Source organism: Cydia pomonella, chromosome 20 (genome assembly GCF_033807575.1).
Source record: "Cydia pomonella isolate Wapato2018A chromosome 20, ilCydPomo1, whole genome shotgun sequence".
NCBI lineage: Eukaryota > Metazoa > Arthropoda > Insecta > Lepidoptera > Tortricidae > Cydia > Cydia pomonella.
In genome coordinates, this window is record NC_084722.1 from 5,674,310 (window position 1) to 5,693,877 (window position 19,568).

Here is a 19,568-nt window from a genome sequence, read left to right on the forward strand (position 1 = left end):
TAGATATATATATTTCATTTACACCCTAGTTGCTTATTAGCAATTTCAACTAATATTTCGTGAATAAGGGTAAGTCTGGGGCAGCGCAGGTGTAAGGTGTTGGGGTGTATGTTCCACGGATTGTAATGTAATACCAATTAATGTACTCGTACCTATGGTTTTAGTCTATCGAGTTTTTGGAAAAATAAACAACGGTGGAGCTATGGAAGTTCGCAAGGCGTACACAGCTCGGGCTCTATAAGGCTCGGGGTCTATAAAGGTAAGTTTAGACTAAGACACTATACACGGTACACTTATTGTATTCAACTATTTACCTAGTTTCTAATCTAACACTCGCGTTCATACCGAGGCACTAGGTTTATACACTGAGTGTATCCACGTTTCATTTTGTCAAGCACTTGATTTTGCAGGAAACATTTCAAAATCTAATTCTGATCTTTCTTATCAATTTAACTTAAAATCTCCCAAAAATACGCTGTTTTAAGTAAGTTCTAAGTCAATATTTTTTATACTAACATTGCTTAGCGAATCATCACATTATGAAACAAGCTGAGATTTTTATTTTAGATACAGGAAGAAGGTATTGTAGAACGACAGGTGAAATAAAAGTAAAGTGTGATATTGATTAGAATTTATTATCTTTTAATCAATAGACAATATATATTGATAATATACCTATGTGCATTTAATAAATAATTATTTGGGGACAATCAGTGTTACCGCAAAATGTATGGAGCTGTATAGTGCGATCTCGTTTCGATGTCAAATTCGAAGCACGAAATTGTTTTAGATTTTACACATTTTACTCATCATTGTACCTTTGCCACCGACTAGGCTAGGAGGCCGTTAATAAAGTATAAGCATGTTAATACCAGCTCAGTTTTTCATGGTCCAGCCATTGTCGATGACGTAGTTAGATCCAGTGACGCTCTTAGCCTTCTCGCTAGCTAGGAACAGAATCACGCCTCCAATTTCTTCATTCGTAGCTAAGTAACCTTGGAGGGTGGCCTTAATCAGCGCTTGCCGTATAAGCTTCGGATCTCCAAGACCATTGTTAATGTTGAAGTTGTTATCCACAGGCCCAGGGTTGACTGTGTTGACTCTGACTCCAGCAGATGCCAACTCCATCGCCGCACAACGCGTAACATGATCCAAAGCTGCTTTAGACACGTAATACGGAAGAAATGTTGGTTTACTAGACGGACGTAGAGATGCCCCGCTAGAGATGTTGACCACGTTTCCCCCGGTCTTGGCAAGATGAGGCGCTGCCAGGCTTGTCAGTTGAATGACTGCCCGAACATTCGTCCGCATTACCTCATCGTAGGCTTGGAGCACTTTTCCATCTAATAGGCTTCCTTCTGAAACCATTCCGGCATTGTTGACGAGCACATCCAGTTTTCCGAAATGTTTTATCGTTTTAGGGATGACGGTGGCGGTGTCAGCTTCCTTAGACAGGTCGGCTTGTATGACGAGGGGTTTCTTGCCAAGCGCCTCAATGCTTTTGGCAACGGCAGCGAGCTTGGCTTGCGTGCGCGCAACGAGCACCACGTCGGCGCCCTCCTCGGCGAACATCAACGCCGTCGCAGCGCCGATGCCCGAGCTTGCTCCCGTCACCATCACCACTTTGTTAGCAAAACTCATGTTTAAAAATACAGCTTTCGCTTATGTTGTTACAAATATTCCGCCGCTTTAGAAACGCTGCAGCTGATTGGTTGCAGTTATAACGTGGAAGTTCTTTTGCAAGAGCTTTTATATTGTATCTTATCAACGTTGACGAGATAACAACCACTTGAGATAAGGCACATGCATAATAAACTGATTAAGTAAATACATATTAGTGTTACCCGGGTACAGTATCTTTCTTGGTTATTAGTATATTTGCCGTAATACAAAGTACAATCATTACTATTCAAAAACAAATGCATTATGGTCAATGTGGGGAATATCGACATATTGCTCAGACACAGTCAGAAAGGAAGAACTTCGTTCCTTATGCTCTACCGATCTTCTGTAAGAGGAGTAGGTATGTGTTCCAACGCAAGAGTGAGAAGGGACGAAATAGTTGGTAGTCCGTCTTTCCTGATAGATTGCCTTCCCTACGTTGACCTTAGGTATAATATAAACATCACAATCTTGAAATATGTGATGGTTGATGGTAGAAACATAATATCAATGCCGACTTTAAAGTCTTTTAAGTTAAAGGCTTAAGCCGCCTAAGCCTTTAAAAGGCAGTAAGATTTTTAAAGCAAAAATGACCACCATAAAAGCATCTTTTTTTCTTATGATTTTTTTTACTAAAGGTGACATTCGGATGTTATCTGCAGCTGCATTAGTGTTGCGGCATCGTTATTGTCACTGTCACCGCTGTATCTGTAGATTTCCTTGATAAATGAGTTGTGTATATGTTTAATAATTATAGAGATGAATATATGCAAGACCTACTCAGCGAGAAGAAAACCTGCGCTGCCAGTTCCAGCGCATAGACTTCAGAAGTCAGGGAAGTCCTTAAGGGTAATAGGTGCAAAAACTTAAAAACCTGAAATAATAAAATAATTGAGTACTGAACGACGCTTCACACGTGAGCTCAAAACGTTTTGCACAACAAAAGGATATTACTCAGTAAAAGAATTCCTGGATGAATGAATATGTCGAAACCATTAAATTATTATATATAGGCTAAGCTATCTATTTGTAATTTGTAATCGTTTATGACATTTAAATCTCTATAATTCAATTTAATGAAAAGATGTTTAATTTATGTTTGTGTTCAGTATACTTTATTTTTATAATATACTATATTAATTTATTATTGTTTTGCTCACTGTTTCGTGTAAAAAGTAGTTTTAGGTAATATGACGATGTACAATCAATACAAATAAAATCTATTCTATTCTATTCTATTCTATATATTTTTCCTCAGTCTCCTGTTGACCACGAACGCAGTAAATGGTTCGAAACGTCAGGATTTCATTATACGCGACGCGATATAATCCGTTTACCGATGATAGCAATAAACATACTGATTAAGTACTATCATTAAACTATAATTTTACAGTACATAAGGTGCTACTTTACCGCCCTAGTGCGGTAACTATACGTGCGTATGTCGAAAATTAACAGGGCCATATGTACTGTAAAACGTTGTGCAATACACGTGCGAAAAGGTAATTATTAGGGTATACTCCTGTCAATTTAAAACACTCCCTTCGGTCGTGCTTTAATTTATCGCCACTCGTTGCGAATTTCCTACTTTTCGCACTTGTATCGTTATTTCCTATTAAGGTTTACTTTCACGTGTTTATAGTCACTTGTGCGACATGTTTCGGAGAGCCTAGGTCTCCTTTCTCAAGCACTAACAGAGAGTGAGCGAGTGGAATCCGTAAAATTAGTTTAATATTAATATGTCTCATTTTAAATTCGAATACTCATTACTGATTATGATTACATAGTTTTATTTCACGGACAATGATGCTGGAATGGTATTTTTTTATTCTAGTTGGTCTGATTTGGTTAAACGGTTCAATAACTATCTTTATATTCTCGTTACAGGCTGAGCCTAGTGTGAGGATCAATGTACTGCTGCTCTTGTAATGCTAAATCCTTGAAATATATTATATATTCTTCATATCTAAAATTTGCATACGATCAATAGGTGTAAACCATCTTCATCAGTGAATAGCGACAGACAGGCGAGGTGAACCGCGGGCGCGGCGCGGTCACGCGCGGTCGCCGCGCGACAATGCGACGGTTTCACGCGTCAGCGGCGCCGCCGTCGCTCCCGGCCTCGACACTTCATCGACCCACACGTTACTACATGGAGGCCAATTCAAACCTACATTGTGACATCAAAATGATATCTGAATGTGTCTCGCTCGCGCCAATACCTGTACGGACAAGTGCGAGCGATATCCACGCGTGATTGATAGCATTTACAATATATTTTCGATAAATCGAATTTCGTTAAAGTTTTCCACACATAACGCCAATTTCATAGGTAATTACCTAATATTATACGTATATATACTTATATATATGACCGCACCCTGCCTATGAAGCCGATGGTCCCGGCCTCCCGGGTTCAAATCCTGGTAAGGGCATTTATTAGTGTGATGAGCACGGATATTTGTTCCAGAGTCATGGGTGTTTTCTATGTATTTTAATAATAATTATATTTCTATGTATTTAAGTATTTCTAAATATTTATATATTATATATATCGTTGTCTAAGTAACCTCAACACAAGCCTTATTGAGCTTACTGTGGGACTTAGTCAATTTGTGTAATGATGTCCTATAATAAATTTATTATTTATATAGCACTGCATCATTTCTTTATAGTATATTTTTTGTTAAATGTTTAAGAAGATAATAATCGTCATTACTTAACATATTGCAATGCTTGAAACACTCGGTTAACTTATCTAGTATTATATGCAGTGTAAACAAGCCTTGAACAAGTACGCACCAAGTGCTTAATCTATGCACTTATACAGGTCGTTATCTCCCTACCTGCAATGGTTGTTGTATGTCCTAGATGTACATTATCTACAAGTGGCGTCGATAAACTAGGTATAAATCGTCATATGCTTTCAATTTAAACGATAAACGTATACAGGCTGTACGGTAACGATGAGTTTTAAGAATAAGGTTGTCATAGTGACGGGAGCAAGCTCGGGCATCGGCGCGGCGACGGCGCTGATGTTCGCCAAGGAGGGCGCCGACGTGGCGCTTGTGGCGCACACGCAGGCCAAGCTCGCCGCCGTCGCGAATAACATCGAGGCGCTCGGCAGAAAACCTCTTATTATCCAAACCGATCTCTCTAAAGAAACTGACACTGCCACCGTTGTCCCAGAAACTGTAAAACATTTCGGAAAGTTAGACGTGCTGGTCAATAATGCTGGCTTATCTTCAGTGGGATCTTTAACAGAAGGCACAATATTACAAGAGTATGATGAAGTGATGAGAACCAATGTTGGGGCGGTGATTCAATTGACAAGCCTAGCGGCGCCATATCTGGCGAAAACAAAAGGTAACGTGGTCAACATTTCAAGCGTCGTAGCTTTACGGCCGTGCAAAAATCCGGAGTTGCTCCCGTATTTTGTGTCGAAAGCAGCTCTAGACCATTTCGCGCGCTGTGCAGCTGTAGAACTAGCGTCTTCTGGAGTTAGGGTCAATACAGTCAACCCTGGACCAGTGGATAACAACTTTAGCACTAACACCAGCCTTGGTAATCCGCAGGTGATACGACAGGCGCTGATAGACGCTACTCTACAAGGTTTCATAGCTACGAATGAAGAAATTGGCGGTTTAATTTTGTTCCTAGCCAGCGATAAGGCGAGAAGCGTCACTGGATCGAACTACGTCATGGACAATGGATGGACTATGGTTCCTCATGAGTAAGATCGTTTTCACATTTGTCCGATCCTATATCGAATGTCTGATACAACTACAATAAAGAAGAAAAATGTAAAAAAACTTGCTTTAATAATCATTTATTAACTTCATGAATTCAATCACTGGCACTATTGCTTATTGCTCACGTGACTGCTTACCATCAGGCGGGCCGTGTGCTTGTTTGCCACCGACGTGGTTAAATTAAACCTAATAATAATAATTAAAAGCGTTATTGTAGAAATAAACATACTTGATGCCATAGCGCTCGCTCTTGGGGCTGTCATTCTCCAAAGGACCGACATCGGATCGGATGTGCTAATGGATGAAATTAAAACCGATTTTTCATTCATTTTAATTAAGTAATTCTACGACTCTTGTTTTATTTAATTCCTAATTATTTATTTTACCTTGGCCCTACGCACAATCTATTAAAGATATCCTTTATACCTATTTAGGTAGTATTAATGTATTCATTTACTTCTAATTACCGAGTTTTTTATTTACGTGATTTTTGTGTATGGATGGAACTAGGTTATTGTGTGAAATATTTTCACACTAGTAAGTATTCTTTCAAAATGTATTTGCAGAGTTGCAAATGACGGCATTGTCCTAATGGAATATAGGTAAAAAACTTAAGTAAGTCACCTGTTGTATGTAGTTGTGACGTGTTCGAATAGACAATACATGTTTAAAAGACACACACAAACAAAGTCTATTCGAACACGTCACAACTACATACAACAGGTGACTTACTTTTTTACCAACTTATACGAAATATGAAGATTATGAAGTAACGCTAGCTAGACAACCATAATAAGTAGATACATAAAATACAATTTTCACTTCCACGTTGCAGTAGGTACAGTCAGCATCAATAGTAGCGGATGAAACAACGCACCAAAAGTATCTGACAATGACAACGCACCAAAAGTTCCGGATAACTTTTCCAAATATTGATAAATTTCTAAAATTCACGTTCAAAACTATATCTTTTACGGTCTTATTTGTTCTATATCAAAGACATCACTTTTTGTTAAGCTGTTACAGAATGGTAGATACTTATGAAGCGTTATTTGATCCGCTACTTTTGATGCTGACGGGGTACATTTTGTTAACATGGAAGTATAGCACGTGACCGCCCATACAAAAAGAGAAAACTTTACAATTAAATATTTTCTATTCTACATGATTTTTTAGTATGTTATTGACACAATGAAAAACTAGGTTTATAGGTTTTCCTTTATTTATTTATTTGCATAACAAAAAAAATTATAGAATCGTTAGATTTGAAAAGCTATTCTTCCCTCTTAAAATGTAGTCCTAGTTTTCACGCGTTTGTTTACATCTTTCTCAGTTTAAGGCGATCTGTGTAAGATCGTTCCTAAACATAGTTGTATACTTGTATCAACAACGTAACATCCCAAGTGTCAATAGCGTTTTACCCGCATCCCGTCCCCTCCTGAGATATTTAATTTTGATATGAAACCCACCGTGACGCCACGAATAAATCTTATCCGGCATCTACTGGCCAATATTACCGCGAAATATTAGCCGTCGCGAATCTTAACATACAGAAATTGTCCACTTTACCTAACGTCAAGCAAAAATACACCTTAATTCGTGGAAAAACAGTTCGATTTTGACGCGCGGATAAGAGGTGTCTATGAATTTGTGATAGAGGAAACTACGTCCTATAGCATTGGCGTAAGATTTGACTTTGGAACATACGGAATTGGAGCCAGGAAGTATGAATTATTTCCCAATACATGCTTCTGTAATGTTAACCTTAATTGTATTAGGTTAAAGTTCAGATTTATTTACATTCTTCAATGATATTGCTTGACCCATCTCCAGGGATTTAGTAGGGTTCTTAGTTACGGTTTTATTTGAATTTGCCAAAATGCTTTGTGACAAATATTTGGACATTTATTGCGATCGCTGGTGGTGAGGAATATTAAGCGTGCTTCTATTTGATGGCTCGTAGATTCCATTGGTCACGGGTGTTTCTGGATTTGCGCGAATTGCTTTTGCTGTGGTATTTTAGGGGACCATAAAACATTACTTTAGCTAAACATATTACCTTAACTGGCGCAGATAAGAAGGATGGGACGGGTGTGTTAGAAGTACAACGTCTTAAATAGGTAAGAATAGAAAGGTGCCAAATTTATTGACACAGTTATCATACAAAGATAATGTCAAATATGTATTAAGATCACACACCACAATCACATTTTTTTATAAAGACACTAAAACTAACTATAAAAATTAACTACATTAGTACATTACCTAAACTATCAACCCAATTCTGACCCCTGTGACCCAAACGTGCCAAAAATACTTGAGGCAGTGCTGCGCTGGATGGCAAGCGATATTCGTTGGTGTTGGTGTTGGAGGTCAAGTAGTAGTAAGAGGATGTAAGAATTGAATGTGAAACATTGACCTCCTTATTCATAATCGTCTACTAAAGTTACGAAGCCGGTAATAATCGTTTGTCCCTTTTCATCATACCAATACGTCAGAAAGGGACAAACGATAATTAGCGGCTTCGTAACTTTAGTAGACGTTTATGAATAAGGGGGTAAGTATGTAAGCTTACATTTCAAAACATTAGAAACAATAGATACCTACACCTACTCTGTCAAGCCATTTCCATCAGAAGAAAAGGCGGCAAATTTGAAAATTTGAAAAATTTAGCCGGTAAGGCTCGATCTCCCATACAAAGTTTGAATTTCGCGCCTATTTCTACTGACAAAGTTGGTTTGCTAGACTATAGGTAGGTACTGTCAATGATAGAAAAAGTTGACTCCCCTGCATAGAAGTTGGTTTTCAGGTGAGGTCAACTGTAAAAAAGATAGTCATACATTTTTTGATTAGGAAAACACGGTTGTGTCAAACGAAGGGCTCCATTGCTTGGGGTTTTATGTAGGTGAGTCCATCCTAGGAGATAGGTAGGTTACTTGGTAAACTTACATATTCCATGCCTTTACCCCATAGCGCACGCAATACCTACCTTAATAACCTACCCAGTCCAACAAGGGTCAAAAGTCCTATCATAAGTAGGTACTGGCAATCCCTGTGGCTTGAAGAATCAGTATTGTTGAAGACGCAAACCTCCCTACCTAAATATGGTTCAACAAATCCAAATTAATTGCCTAAAAAAGTAAGCTCAAGGTGACATAACTGCTTATGTCGTTACACTGACTATTATGTTTTACAACATAATCGATATGTTATTACTTAGTCCTCAGCCAATTCGAGTTGGTTCCCAGCCTATTCATTTGGTCCAAATTTCAAGTTTTATAGTTCCACTTAGCTTCTTTGCTAATAAACGGTTAGGTTTAACGCTACAGGCGTCAGCGGCGCGACAATTCCGAGAGCTCGCTAAAAAGGACCCAAGTCCCACTACGTTTCTAAGAGAGTTAGCCCCTTTTCGGGTATTCTTAAGAGTTTTATGTTCCCGCGCCTACGCGACGCCGTCTCTTGTCAACGCCAAAACGAAGAAAACAGTGACAATTGGTGCATATCCCCGACGAATTATCCCCCTTCGGCGCCTTTGTCCAATTGAAGCTTCCTTTATTTCACCATTTTTGCCCTTTTTCCATTCTCATTTGGTTATTTATCTCCTCTTTTTAGCCGCGGACAATGAGCCGGCCTCCTCATTATATCGTCGTTGGTTTAGCACGAGTTGTGGTACTAAATCTCTCGAGGAATTCTAGCGAATTACCCGTTGAGCATGGCCCGTTTTTTGGAGTGATTGATTGGGGTAAAAATTACTTTCTTTTTGCCGACGCGGGGACGGCTGTCGCGTGATAAATCGAACTTTGATCCGCCATTTGTTTAAAGCTTTACTTTAAACATCTTCACCAATAAAGTACTGTGAGCGAAGGTAACTACTTACCCTTAACGACTGAGCTGCGATAGCAACAGACGCGGTGCAAGGTGCAACCCGTATACTCGTATTTTTGCCAACAGATCTTTACGGAGATTACGGAGGATGGTACTCATATTCATTCCACTTTTTCGTCGAATTTAGCTGGTCACCCTGTCAAGATTTAGTATGCTTGTGGGACAAATTTATCTTGCGAAAGTTTTTGATGGTGATGTGACTGATGGTAGCCAAAATCAAATATTGGAAGATAAATCTCACGATAGGACGAGACTGTTGCAAAATTAGACAATTCAGCTGTGGCATCGCCTCCTAATAGCAAAATATAGCGATGTGGTAGATATATGTTCATTCTAAATGAAATTCCCTGCGGTCGTAGCACGGTCGCATTTTTATCGCCTGTCATTTTTATCACAATGCATGACACGTTCTAACAAAGAATGTAAGTGTGAAAATGACAGGCGATAAAAATGGAACCATGCTACCGCCGCTGGATTCGTAGCCAAGCTGGCAAAAACAAAAATGTACCCGGATGACTGATACGAACGGAAATTCATGTGATTATGACCATACATTATTTATGTTACGTTCGGCGTTTTCTATCAACGCTTTTCATTTCGGCTAGGCCTCCAGATGTGGTATTGCCATGTGAAAAAATGTGGTAGATATATGTAGGTTAACTCCAAGTAATATTCAGATCATCGAATCGCAAAACAAATAGAACCGAATCCCATCCCTGCTCAGACTAGACTTCCTGCTGATAAATCTGGCGTTATCTGCTGCGCAGTACATTTAGGAACACACTAATGTGCGGTGAGCAGCGTCATTAATCGCGCATTATCGCGGGATCTCGCAGAACACGGATCTAATATAGACCAGCCCGCGTAGTCAATATGCTAATCGTTAATGCTCCGTAGCGTAGCGTAGTCATCTCTTTCTATCAATCTTCCATATTAGTGCGACAGTGACAGTTGCGTTTCGTTCGCTACATAGCGTTAACGATTGGCATGTTGGCTACGCAGGCTTTGTGCCAATTGTTGACTCGGAGTTCACCACGTTGCTACAGCGATACTTGGGGGGTCCTGGGGCGTCCGACAAGACGTCCTCCCGTGAGGCGGCCCAGGCTCTTAGGGCCTACGCTAGCTGACGCGGACGCCCGCCGCGTGCGCACGCACGCGGGTGCTATTTGTAGGTGAAATCCGCCGCACGCGTCCGCTTCAGTTAGCGTTGCTCATACTATTTTTCGTTAACCCGCTCGTCCGCTCCGTGCACCCGCGCCAGCTAGCGGAGGCCCTTATTAAAAAAGTTATTAAGAGTTTAATTCGGTAATAATATGTAATTGCGTAAATTAGTGATTTTTGTATTTAACAGTATATTCCAAAAATCACTCACCACATCTGAGGGCCTACCGTAAACCACGTTCAACGTGTTGCCTCCCTGTCACATTTGTAGTAAGTCTGACAAGGAGGCTAGACGTCGAACGTGATTGGCGGTAAGCCCTCTGAATGCGGCTTTTTGTGTTTCCTGTCCGTTGCATGACCTTATATTTTGGTTATTTATTTTGGTACTTACATTCAATCGGGTCACTAGGACTAGGACGCTACAATATTCTAAAAGCGGTTACGTTTTTAGGGTCCCGTATCTCAAAAGGAAAAACATGGAACATGATAGGATTACTTTGTTGTCCGTCCGTCCGTCTATCTGTCTGTCAAGACCCTTGATCTCGGGAACGCGTGGAGGTATCGAGTTGAAATTAAAACCATATACACAAGTCTACAGTCTGTTGACTCTGTGAAAAAATTAAGCTTCCAATAAGTTAACGTAAAAAAAGATCAGGCCGTTTATGCCGCAAAAGCTTTTATTTCGACACTCTCAAGGGAATCAATATTTATAGGGTTCTTCCTGTTGACCTAGAACTATGAGAGGCAAGTAATATCGTCTTACACTACAAGTATAGGAAAAAATCTCAAAACGATAAATTAGTTAAAAAACAAAATATAAAATAAGGTTCAATTGTATGGAACCCTCGATGGGCGAGTCCAGCTCGCACTTGTCTAGTTTTTTAATTTGATGTCCGTCTCTCTCACAGTCATTAAATATTCATAATATACGTGATGTAGGTGTAGGTACTAAAGACCATATTCTATAAGTAGGCAAAATAACAGTAGAATGAGTAGGTACGTGGTAGGTACCAGTAAGTACACTTCAATTATCTTAAGGCGTAAACGCAGCTTTAGATCTGTGGAACAGTACTCGACAAGGTCTCGGCAGTTCTCGGGAGCACTCGGGACCATCAGCCCACCCGTGCATTTGCGCCTACCAATGGACAAACATGTAATTAATATTGTAGCATCATTCAGCCTCCCGTAAGAAGCCCATAACCTCCACGACAACGTTAAGACAACCTTTTTAGGGTTATTACTCCGCTGTCCGTCCGTCCGTCCGTCTGTCCGTCTGTCACCAGGCTGTATCCCATGAACCTTGAAATTTTCACAGATGATGTATTTCTGTTGCCGCTATGACAACAAATACTAAAAAACAGAATAAAATAAATATATAGGTAAGATATTTTAGTTATCGATTTTAGTCGCAAAAATGTTATTGATAGATCTTGTTATCTTTCAATTTAATAAATCATTTTTTTTAAATGTCACTTATTTAGTACTGATTTTTTTTCTGATAGACGTTTAGGTAAACGCGCGTAAAGCACTGATTTTGTCGATCTTATTTGTACATTTCGTAAAGTTTGGACTGCTAAAAATGGTAATTTTTTTAATTATAAATTTGAAGTAGTGTAAATGAAAGTTAGACGAAATCAATTTTCTACAGAAATTACTTCAAAACAAGTGACAATTTCTCTGAAAATCCACTTAACTTCAACGTAATTTTGATACTTATACAATCTACAATATTTGATGAAACTGTTCTTATACATCAAAATTCCAACAACTCAAAAATGGCATATGCCACTTGAAGAGATATATTGTTTACCATAACTATGCCAGAGGGAGGAAACTGGAGCGTCCGGGCTTTCTCGGCTCCGTTCGGCTCGGCTTTGCTCCGAGCAATTAGGGTTGCCAGTGTTGGCACAACTTGACGTTCCTTTGCGTGCACAACCACAGATTAGATAATTATATGAATTTTGATAACCCTAAATAGCCGAAAGGGATAGTTCCATAGATTAGAAAGGGACAACATGATTCGGCCCTGAATCGCTGTCAAACTTCAGTTTTGTAGGAAGTTTCCTTTCTGTACGGTTGTACTATTACTTATTCTGTGACTATGCTCCTTTTGACTTTTTTGATTAAATATGTAATAAGAGTTGGGACAACATTTTGTTCCATACAAATTTATAAAAGCTCTTATAATAATTTAAAATTGGATAATAATCTAACGAAGAGGCATAGGTACGGCCTGATTCGAACTTTATGATACGTCAAAAACATCATACGATATGGATATAGTCAGTGTCGAAAGTGAGGAATATTCTCAAAACAAAACAAAAAGGCCACTTTTGACACTGACATATCCAATCCATATCGTATCTTTAGGAATTTTTTTATCATATCATAAAGTTCGAATCGGGCCGATAGCTATAATTAATATACATCAAAATGCGTAAAAATATTTCCTATAATGTTAATATGCCGAGAGGAAAATGGGGACTTCTTTTGTGCGGAGAAACGCTCACATGACGTCGTCTCCTTTCCTGTTAACTCGTTGGACATCTCGTCTGCGCACGGGCACCTGACAACAACGAACGGAGCCTAATGGAGCCCGTGGGCCGGTCACGACATTTACGACCGGACCTTTGGGACCTTACACTATTTAAGTATTTAGTATGCTGTGAGAACTTATGTTCAATTACTTATTACAGAGATGATTCAAGGAACGTGTATACCTCTGCATTGCAAAACTTAATATTTGACAATAATAATTTTACTTTAATTAACTAATTTATTTACAATAACAATATACGTAACGGTATGTACAGAGTGTTACTATAACTAGCTTAAATCTAAAGTAGGTTCTTGAGGCATTGTACCAAGGACGCCGGCGGCATTTCCTCGTATCGCAATACTGATACGTTGTGCGAGGAAGCCGCCGCTCTTCAGTCACTAGTTACGTCAACCAGACGCTTCGCGATTTCTGCAAAAAACTTGTGCGCGCTGGACATGGACCTAGAGTTTCAACGCCAAAATGGTACTCTCTCTCTACCGAGGCTCTTCTTATATTTATTACGTTTCAAAATTTTCGCCACGGCGCCTCGGCGCCCGCTTTTCTAAACACATATTAAATTACATTTAGGTATATCCAGGTCTACAGCGTATTTAATGTCGGACTATTAAAAATAATTACGAGTAACATGTGTGTAGTGGATGGTTTCAAATTGTGATGTCTACTCCACAGTTTTTTATAGACTTTTCGGGGAGTAGTTCCACAAATCTCTGTTTTGACATTTTGATATGCTGGGCCATCAGTTAGCCGCGACCATGCCCAGTGAAACCTGTGTTGAAACGTCGGTAAATAAAGGTTATTAAAATAAATTAGCTATAGAGCCGATTATACCTACATGTAATTTAATATGTGTTCAAAACGCGAAAGTTTTAAATGTCATTATGTTACAAAAATATTTAAGTACTTTTTGTTTCTTTTAATTTTAATTCAAATCGTGATTCTAAGACCTGTCTTCTAATACAACACTGCACAGAATACCATCAGTTTTTTCTCCAAATTCTAAGTGCATTCAATTGCATATCAAATAGTTACTTGGAACGTAATCGCTGCGCAATTTAGATATACATCCTGTGCAGACAAAGCAATGTAAAATGCATTATTTATAAGAAACTTAGTGTTTTAAGAAATAAAAAAACTAGGACCACCGTGGTCAGAAGCCTAAACTGTTTTTGGGCAATGATATTATATAACTATAGATAAAGAGCACAAAAAGTAGAATGTTTAACTCGGGTAAAAGGCACCATTTCAGTCTCGGACTAATAGCGCTTTCGCTGCGTTCGAGCGCCAAGTTATCTCGATAGAAATGAGTGCCTTTCATCCCTTGCGGTAAAGATTAAAAAATAAGGTTGTATTATAGTAGCCCGCGAAGCTCACAAATCAAAACTAGATTACTTTAAAAAGTCAAGATATTCTTCACAGATACCAGCGCCACCTATTACGGCACGCAACAATCTCCCATCACTTTATGATGTGAAACTGCACCCAACGGGTCACGTCTGCGTCGTGACGCAGTCGTCACGATCTCGGCGCGCACGTGACGCGTGTTATCTCGCGGGATGACATCGGGTGAGATTGTCTGTTTGCTTAGATGTGGTTCCCAATCTTTTTCAGTCGGCGCACTTGCGAGTTTAAAATGTAATCTCGGCACCCTAAGCTAGCTAGGAGGATATTGAAAATAGATAGGTAACATTTGGCTTTTTAACCGCTTCATAATATGGGTAAGCTGATACCCGTTCCTAAGGGCTAACCCCTTGAAGGGGTATTGATTATAAATTATAACGCTTATGCTATTTTCAACTTTCTCTTGGTAAGCATAAAATCAAATATAGCTTATTTATGTTTAAAATTAAGGATTGGGTGTCTAGCGCGTTGACAGCTCAGGCGTCATAATTTTTTGAATTAGGAAGGGGGTCCCCTTTCATTTAGCAGTATCTCTGAAAGGGAAACCACTTCCTAGAGCTAAGTCAAATGAACGGGTAAGCCATTCAAAGGGAAAGCCAATCGTTGGGGCTATTCCATGAACGGTTAAGCCATTTAAAGGCTTTTTACTGGGAAGGGGTGGACGGTTCCCCGGCGTAAAGAATAAGACACTTTGATATCTTAAATACTTGTAAGATTAACGATCGAACTCATTTCTATAAAAAAACGTATATCCACAATAACATACAAAGGCAGTCACAGCTCAAATAACCAGAGAAAAATCCCGACCGGACAAAACCCGCCGTCAATGAACATTCGTTAAAATTCTGCGGCGCCTCGCTTGGCGGCGAAAATGTCCAAAAATTCATTAGTTTTTGCGTTTGCGCAATTCGTTGTGCCAAAACGTTCAAATAACTGTAATTTTTTGCAAAAGCTGCAATTGAACCGGACGGGCCGCGGGCTTATTCTGACACAGAGACGGGATATATATGCGAAGCTCTTAGTTCATTTATGACTTCAAAAAACGGTCCACATGACTGACACTTATCTGACACGTATCACTGACAGTTACCCCTTCCCCATGAATACACCCCGCCCGCAGATAATACACAAATCCCCGCTAATAAAAATGTTGTAAATGGTATCTAAAAGTTTTGATTGGATTAAATAAAATTGTATAGGTACGTCAAATACTTACGCAGCGGCTTACGTGGACTCGCGAATGCGACGCGGCGCGGCGGCCCAACGGCATTCGGAGATCGCCCACGTAGGACACTTCCATAGGTATCAAAGGATTGAATTCCCCCGCGCCGCGCCGATTCGCGTTCGCGAGTTATTCGCTCAGGTGACTCGCGAACACTGCCTTACAATATTTGGCGTTGTCAAAATGCGATACTATATTCGTGGGGTAATTTTTGAGCTCTAGTCAGACTTCTATAGATCAAATAAGTAAAATCTGGGGGCACGGTAGTTCCCCCGCCAAGACGAGCAAAGCGAAGCGCAAGGGCACTACCTACCTTTTCTCGAAGCGCATCGTCGTTTTTTTTTTTACCCTTATACTTGGATTCGGATTATACCAGATAAACAAAATTCTCGGGATATAATGTCAATAGTGGACTTATTAAGATAAAAAAATCTATTGCATGGCTGAACTTTAGATTTTATTCATACTTATCTAAGAAAACCCCGATTTAGATATACCTATTTTCCTAGTATTCCCTATTTTTAGTTCATTTATTTTAGACATATTTGTAAAAGGCTGTTAGTTTGTTTGTTTGTTGTGGTTGGGAATACCGAAGACGATCGCGCGGTCGTTTACGAACGAAATGGACCGATCAAACACTCGTCGTCTACCTACACGGTCGTTAAGAGACATGCTGGACAGAAACTGGCGCAGGCCGACCACGATCCTCGGACATGAGAGACCGACCCAAGAGATAATGATTTCTGAACACACATGCTGTTCGTTGTTGTTGTTTTTCATATTAGGTAAAATAAATTAGCACAACTGTAAATCTGCAACATGGCGAAGGCCAAGAAAAATCTTGCCAGGTATACCCCGTTTCTAGAATAAGGCCTTCCAGTAAAAACGTAACAAACGAGGCCCCACCTGATATATCGGAGGGAACCCGTGTAATCCATCGCGGAGGTAGCCCGCCTTTCTTGCGTTTCCTTCACTCCACTCCATTTCGACAATTAGGCAGGTTTATATATAAATATATTATCGTTGAAGACACACGTGCTTGATATAAGTTTTGGGTTTTGGGTAGAATGAACCTTATTATTTTTTAAATGATCTACACCTGCATACCTAAAGATGTGCCGAAACTTATGTTTGTACATATACAAATCGAAATTATCCATTTTCATAATAAAATTAAGTTTCCCTTGTCTCCTGTGAAATTTCCTAGAATTTTTCCAACATTTTGGAAACTTTTCGTAACTTGTATTCTTTCTTGAAAACTTTATACGTCACGTCTAAAATATAGATACAGACAAAGTGCCAAAAATATATATACACAATCTTATTGCACATATATTAAGGTATATAGGTACATATTTTTGGCACTTTGTCCATATAGATAATTTTGGACGTGACTGTACACGTATATACCCAATTACTAACATTTACATAATGGGTACATTTTATGTGGTATAAAATTTAAGTTACCTCGAAATTTTGCTGGGGGTCTATTGAACGCTACAAAAGTGATGACTGAATTGACAAGTTAGACGAATAGAACCCGTTTGGATGTTACCATTTTCATACACCATTTAAAACCAAATTATAAAAACGTCACCGATAATTGCACGGATTTGCGATACATTGCGGCATTTGGTCGACCGATTGAATTTGTCGCTCTTATTTAGCCGGCAATTATCTTTCAGCTATTGTGTTCTTGTGTATCGTATGCAACATGTGGGTCGATATAGTACTTCTTACCATAGCACGAGTGTTACGGGCACTAAGAATGGTGTTAGTTCAGTGGTATCACTCACGAATTCGAGCCAATCCTGCAGTCTAACGCAACTACTTGCGACAAATCGCGCGCGTGATGCGAACTCATCAACCAATCGCGTTGTGGCGTTAGACTGCACGATTAGCTCGAATTCGTGTACGTGATACCGCTGTACTGACCCCATTCTTACTGCCCGTAAGGCCCGTCCTTAGATATAATTATATCAATTCTTCTTACTTAATCTTAAACGAACGATTATGGAAGTTTTCCCTTTTAACTTAGGTATATAGAACTTTCAATATATTTCTTCAGTCAAATGCTTCTGGCAGTGAGCTTATTATTTAGCTATTGAAGTAAATAATACGTGATAAAATAATCATCAGTCAATTAATATACCAGTTTTTAAATACGCGGCGAAAATAACCTTAAATAGCAAATCGCAAAGGGGCTTCTGTCTCATTGTACTCCTTGATTTGTGACAGCTAAAGTGTAAGCGAGAAGCCCATACACGAAAACAATAAGCTGAGAAGAGACAGCCGATAACCTAAGTTAAACCAATTAATTATAATGAAGCCCTCTATCTCTTGTTAGGCGACATTTTTTCACTTTTGCCTTTCTTGGATTTCTCGCATTCCAGTTCACACTGAATTTAAAATTGACAACTGAGTTAAGTCGTAAATAAAGTTGGAGACAAATTCCTTGCGATTTGAGAATATAATGGGGAGTATAATTGGTTATGCCGTTGACTGTGAGCTGGGTTCAGTTATTTTTTTTTTAATTTTTATAATGTTAAAGTAAAGCATAATACCACATTTTTATCAAATAAATGTATAAATATTCGTAAAGCTTTGATAGCCATCTGGTATTTTTATTTCATGATAAACATCGTTGCATAGAAAATATGCGAAGACAAATCGCCAAAAAGGCAGCCGCCATTCGTGTGACTTTGACGCTTTGTGACGTCATCATAGCAATGCAGTAAGAAAGTAACGTCAAATGTAAAGTGCAATTTGAACTTGTTTTTGCTATAGTGATGTCAATTATGAGAAAAGGGCGGTCGGCGTATGCGGTGACGTGAAATACAGATAGTAAAAACTACAATTTTTTTTTTTTTTTTAAATAAATCATATGTTTTTATAACAAAAACTAGTATTAAACTGTACGTACTTTCATAATTTAATGTTGATAGATGAAACTACTATTAAGTACATGACTCAAGTTTTACAAAGTCTAAGTATCTATAAGTGAAAGTTAAAACATTGATTTGTGGGTAAAATAATTTCTATCCATTTTAATAATATAAATGCGTAGCGTCTACCTCTTCAAGCTTAAACTGCTAAACTGATTAAGATGAGATTTGGTGTGGTAGGATAGATTTTTTTCACTGAAATCATCATTTTACGCACATAAAAACGCGAGCAGAAGTTCGCATTGTGTTTTTACAAGCTTTCAACTTGGCCTGTTAGTATGTATGTTGCTATGTCACTTTCCGATTTCCGATTATATTAATTATGATACATGGAGCTGATCGGATGATGGAGACAGCGGGTGGCCATGAGAACTGCATGATAAAACAACGCAAAGGAATTGTGTTTGGAGTTATTAGAAATTGACTCGATTTCATTCCATTTCATTTCATTTATTCATGCTGTCACATTAGGTATACAACAATATATACGTTACATGAGACCCTGTTAGGGCATAGCAAAAAAATTAAACTTATTATATAGAACTTAAATACTAAAATAACCTAATTACAATACCTACATAATAATTTAATAAATAACAATAAACAATATATACAAAACGTATGCACATTAAATATCTTTGTCATGAAAAAAGTCTTCTAAATGGTAGTAACATTTTTCTATTAAGAACTTTTTTAATTGTTTTAAAAATGTAGTGCTGTTCTTTTCTTCTTTTATGTTGTTACTTAACTTATTATAAATCTTAATTGACATGGCGTGTGGACTATTGCTATGTAATTTCATTGTAGATCCTGACACTGTAACTAGGTTATTTTTGAACCTAGATTGGTAACGGCGGGGCTGATCTAAAATGGACCTGTACAGTTGTGAGCTTTTCTAACAAATTTACATACCTCATGAGTATTATTAATTGCCTGTGGAAAGAAAAGTAGAGTCTGGGTGTGGGTGTCGTTTAAGCTCCGTA

At 38.7% G+C, this 19,568-nt stretch overlaps 2 protein-coding genes across 2 annotated transcripts; one reads left to right on the forward strand and one right to left on the reverse strand.

The window, feature by feature from the left end:
• Nucleotides 1–616: 616 nt before the first annotated feature.
• Nucleotides 617–1,712, reverse strand: LOC133529253 (uncharacterized oxidoreductase MexAM1_META1p0182-like). The gene has a single exon (XM_061866939.1). It carries the CDS (start codon nucleotides 1,639–1,641, stop codon nucleotides 877–879), a length of 765 nt encoding a protein of 254 aa, XP_061722923.1. The 5' UTR covers nucleotides 1,642–1,712; the 3' UTR covers nucleotides 617–876.
• A 2,439-nt stretch (nucleotides 1,713–4,151) lies between these two features.
• On the forward strand, nucleotides 4,152–5,761 carry LOC133529256 (uncharacterized). Its single transcript, XM_061866944.1, has 2 exons — nucleotides 4,152–5,028; nucleotides 5,238–5,761. The coding sequence occupies exons 1-2, from the start codon at nucleotides 4,629–4,631 to the stop codon at nucleotides 5,291–5,293; spliced, it is 456 nt and encodes a 151-aa protein (XP_061722928.1). The 5' UTR covers nucleotides 4,152–4,628; the 3' UTR covers nucleotides 5,294–5,761.
• Nucleotides 5,762–19,568: the final 13,807 nt, after the last annotated feature.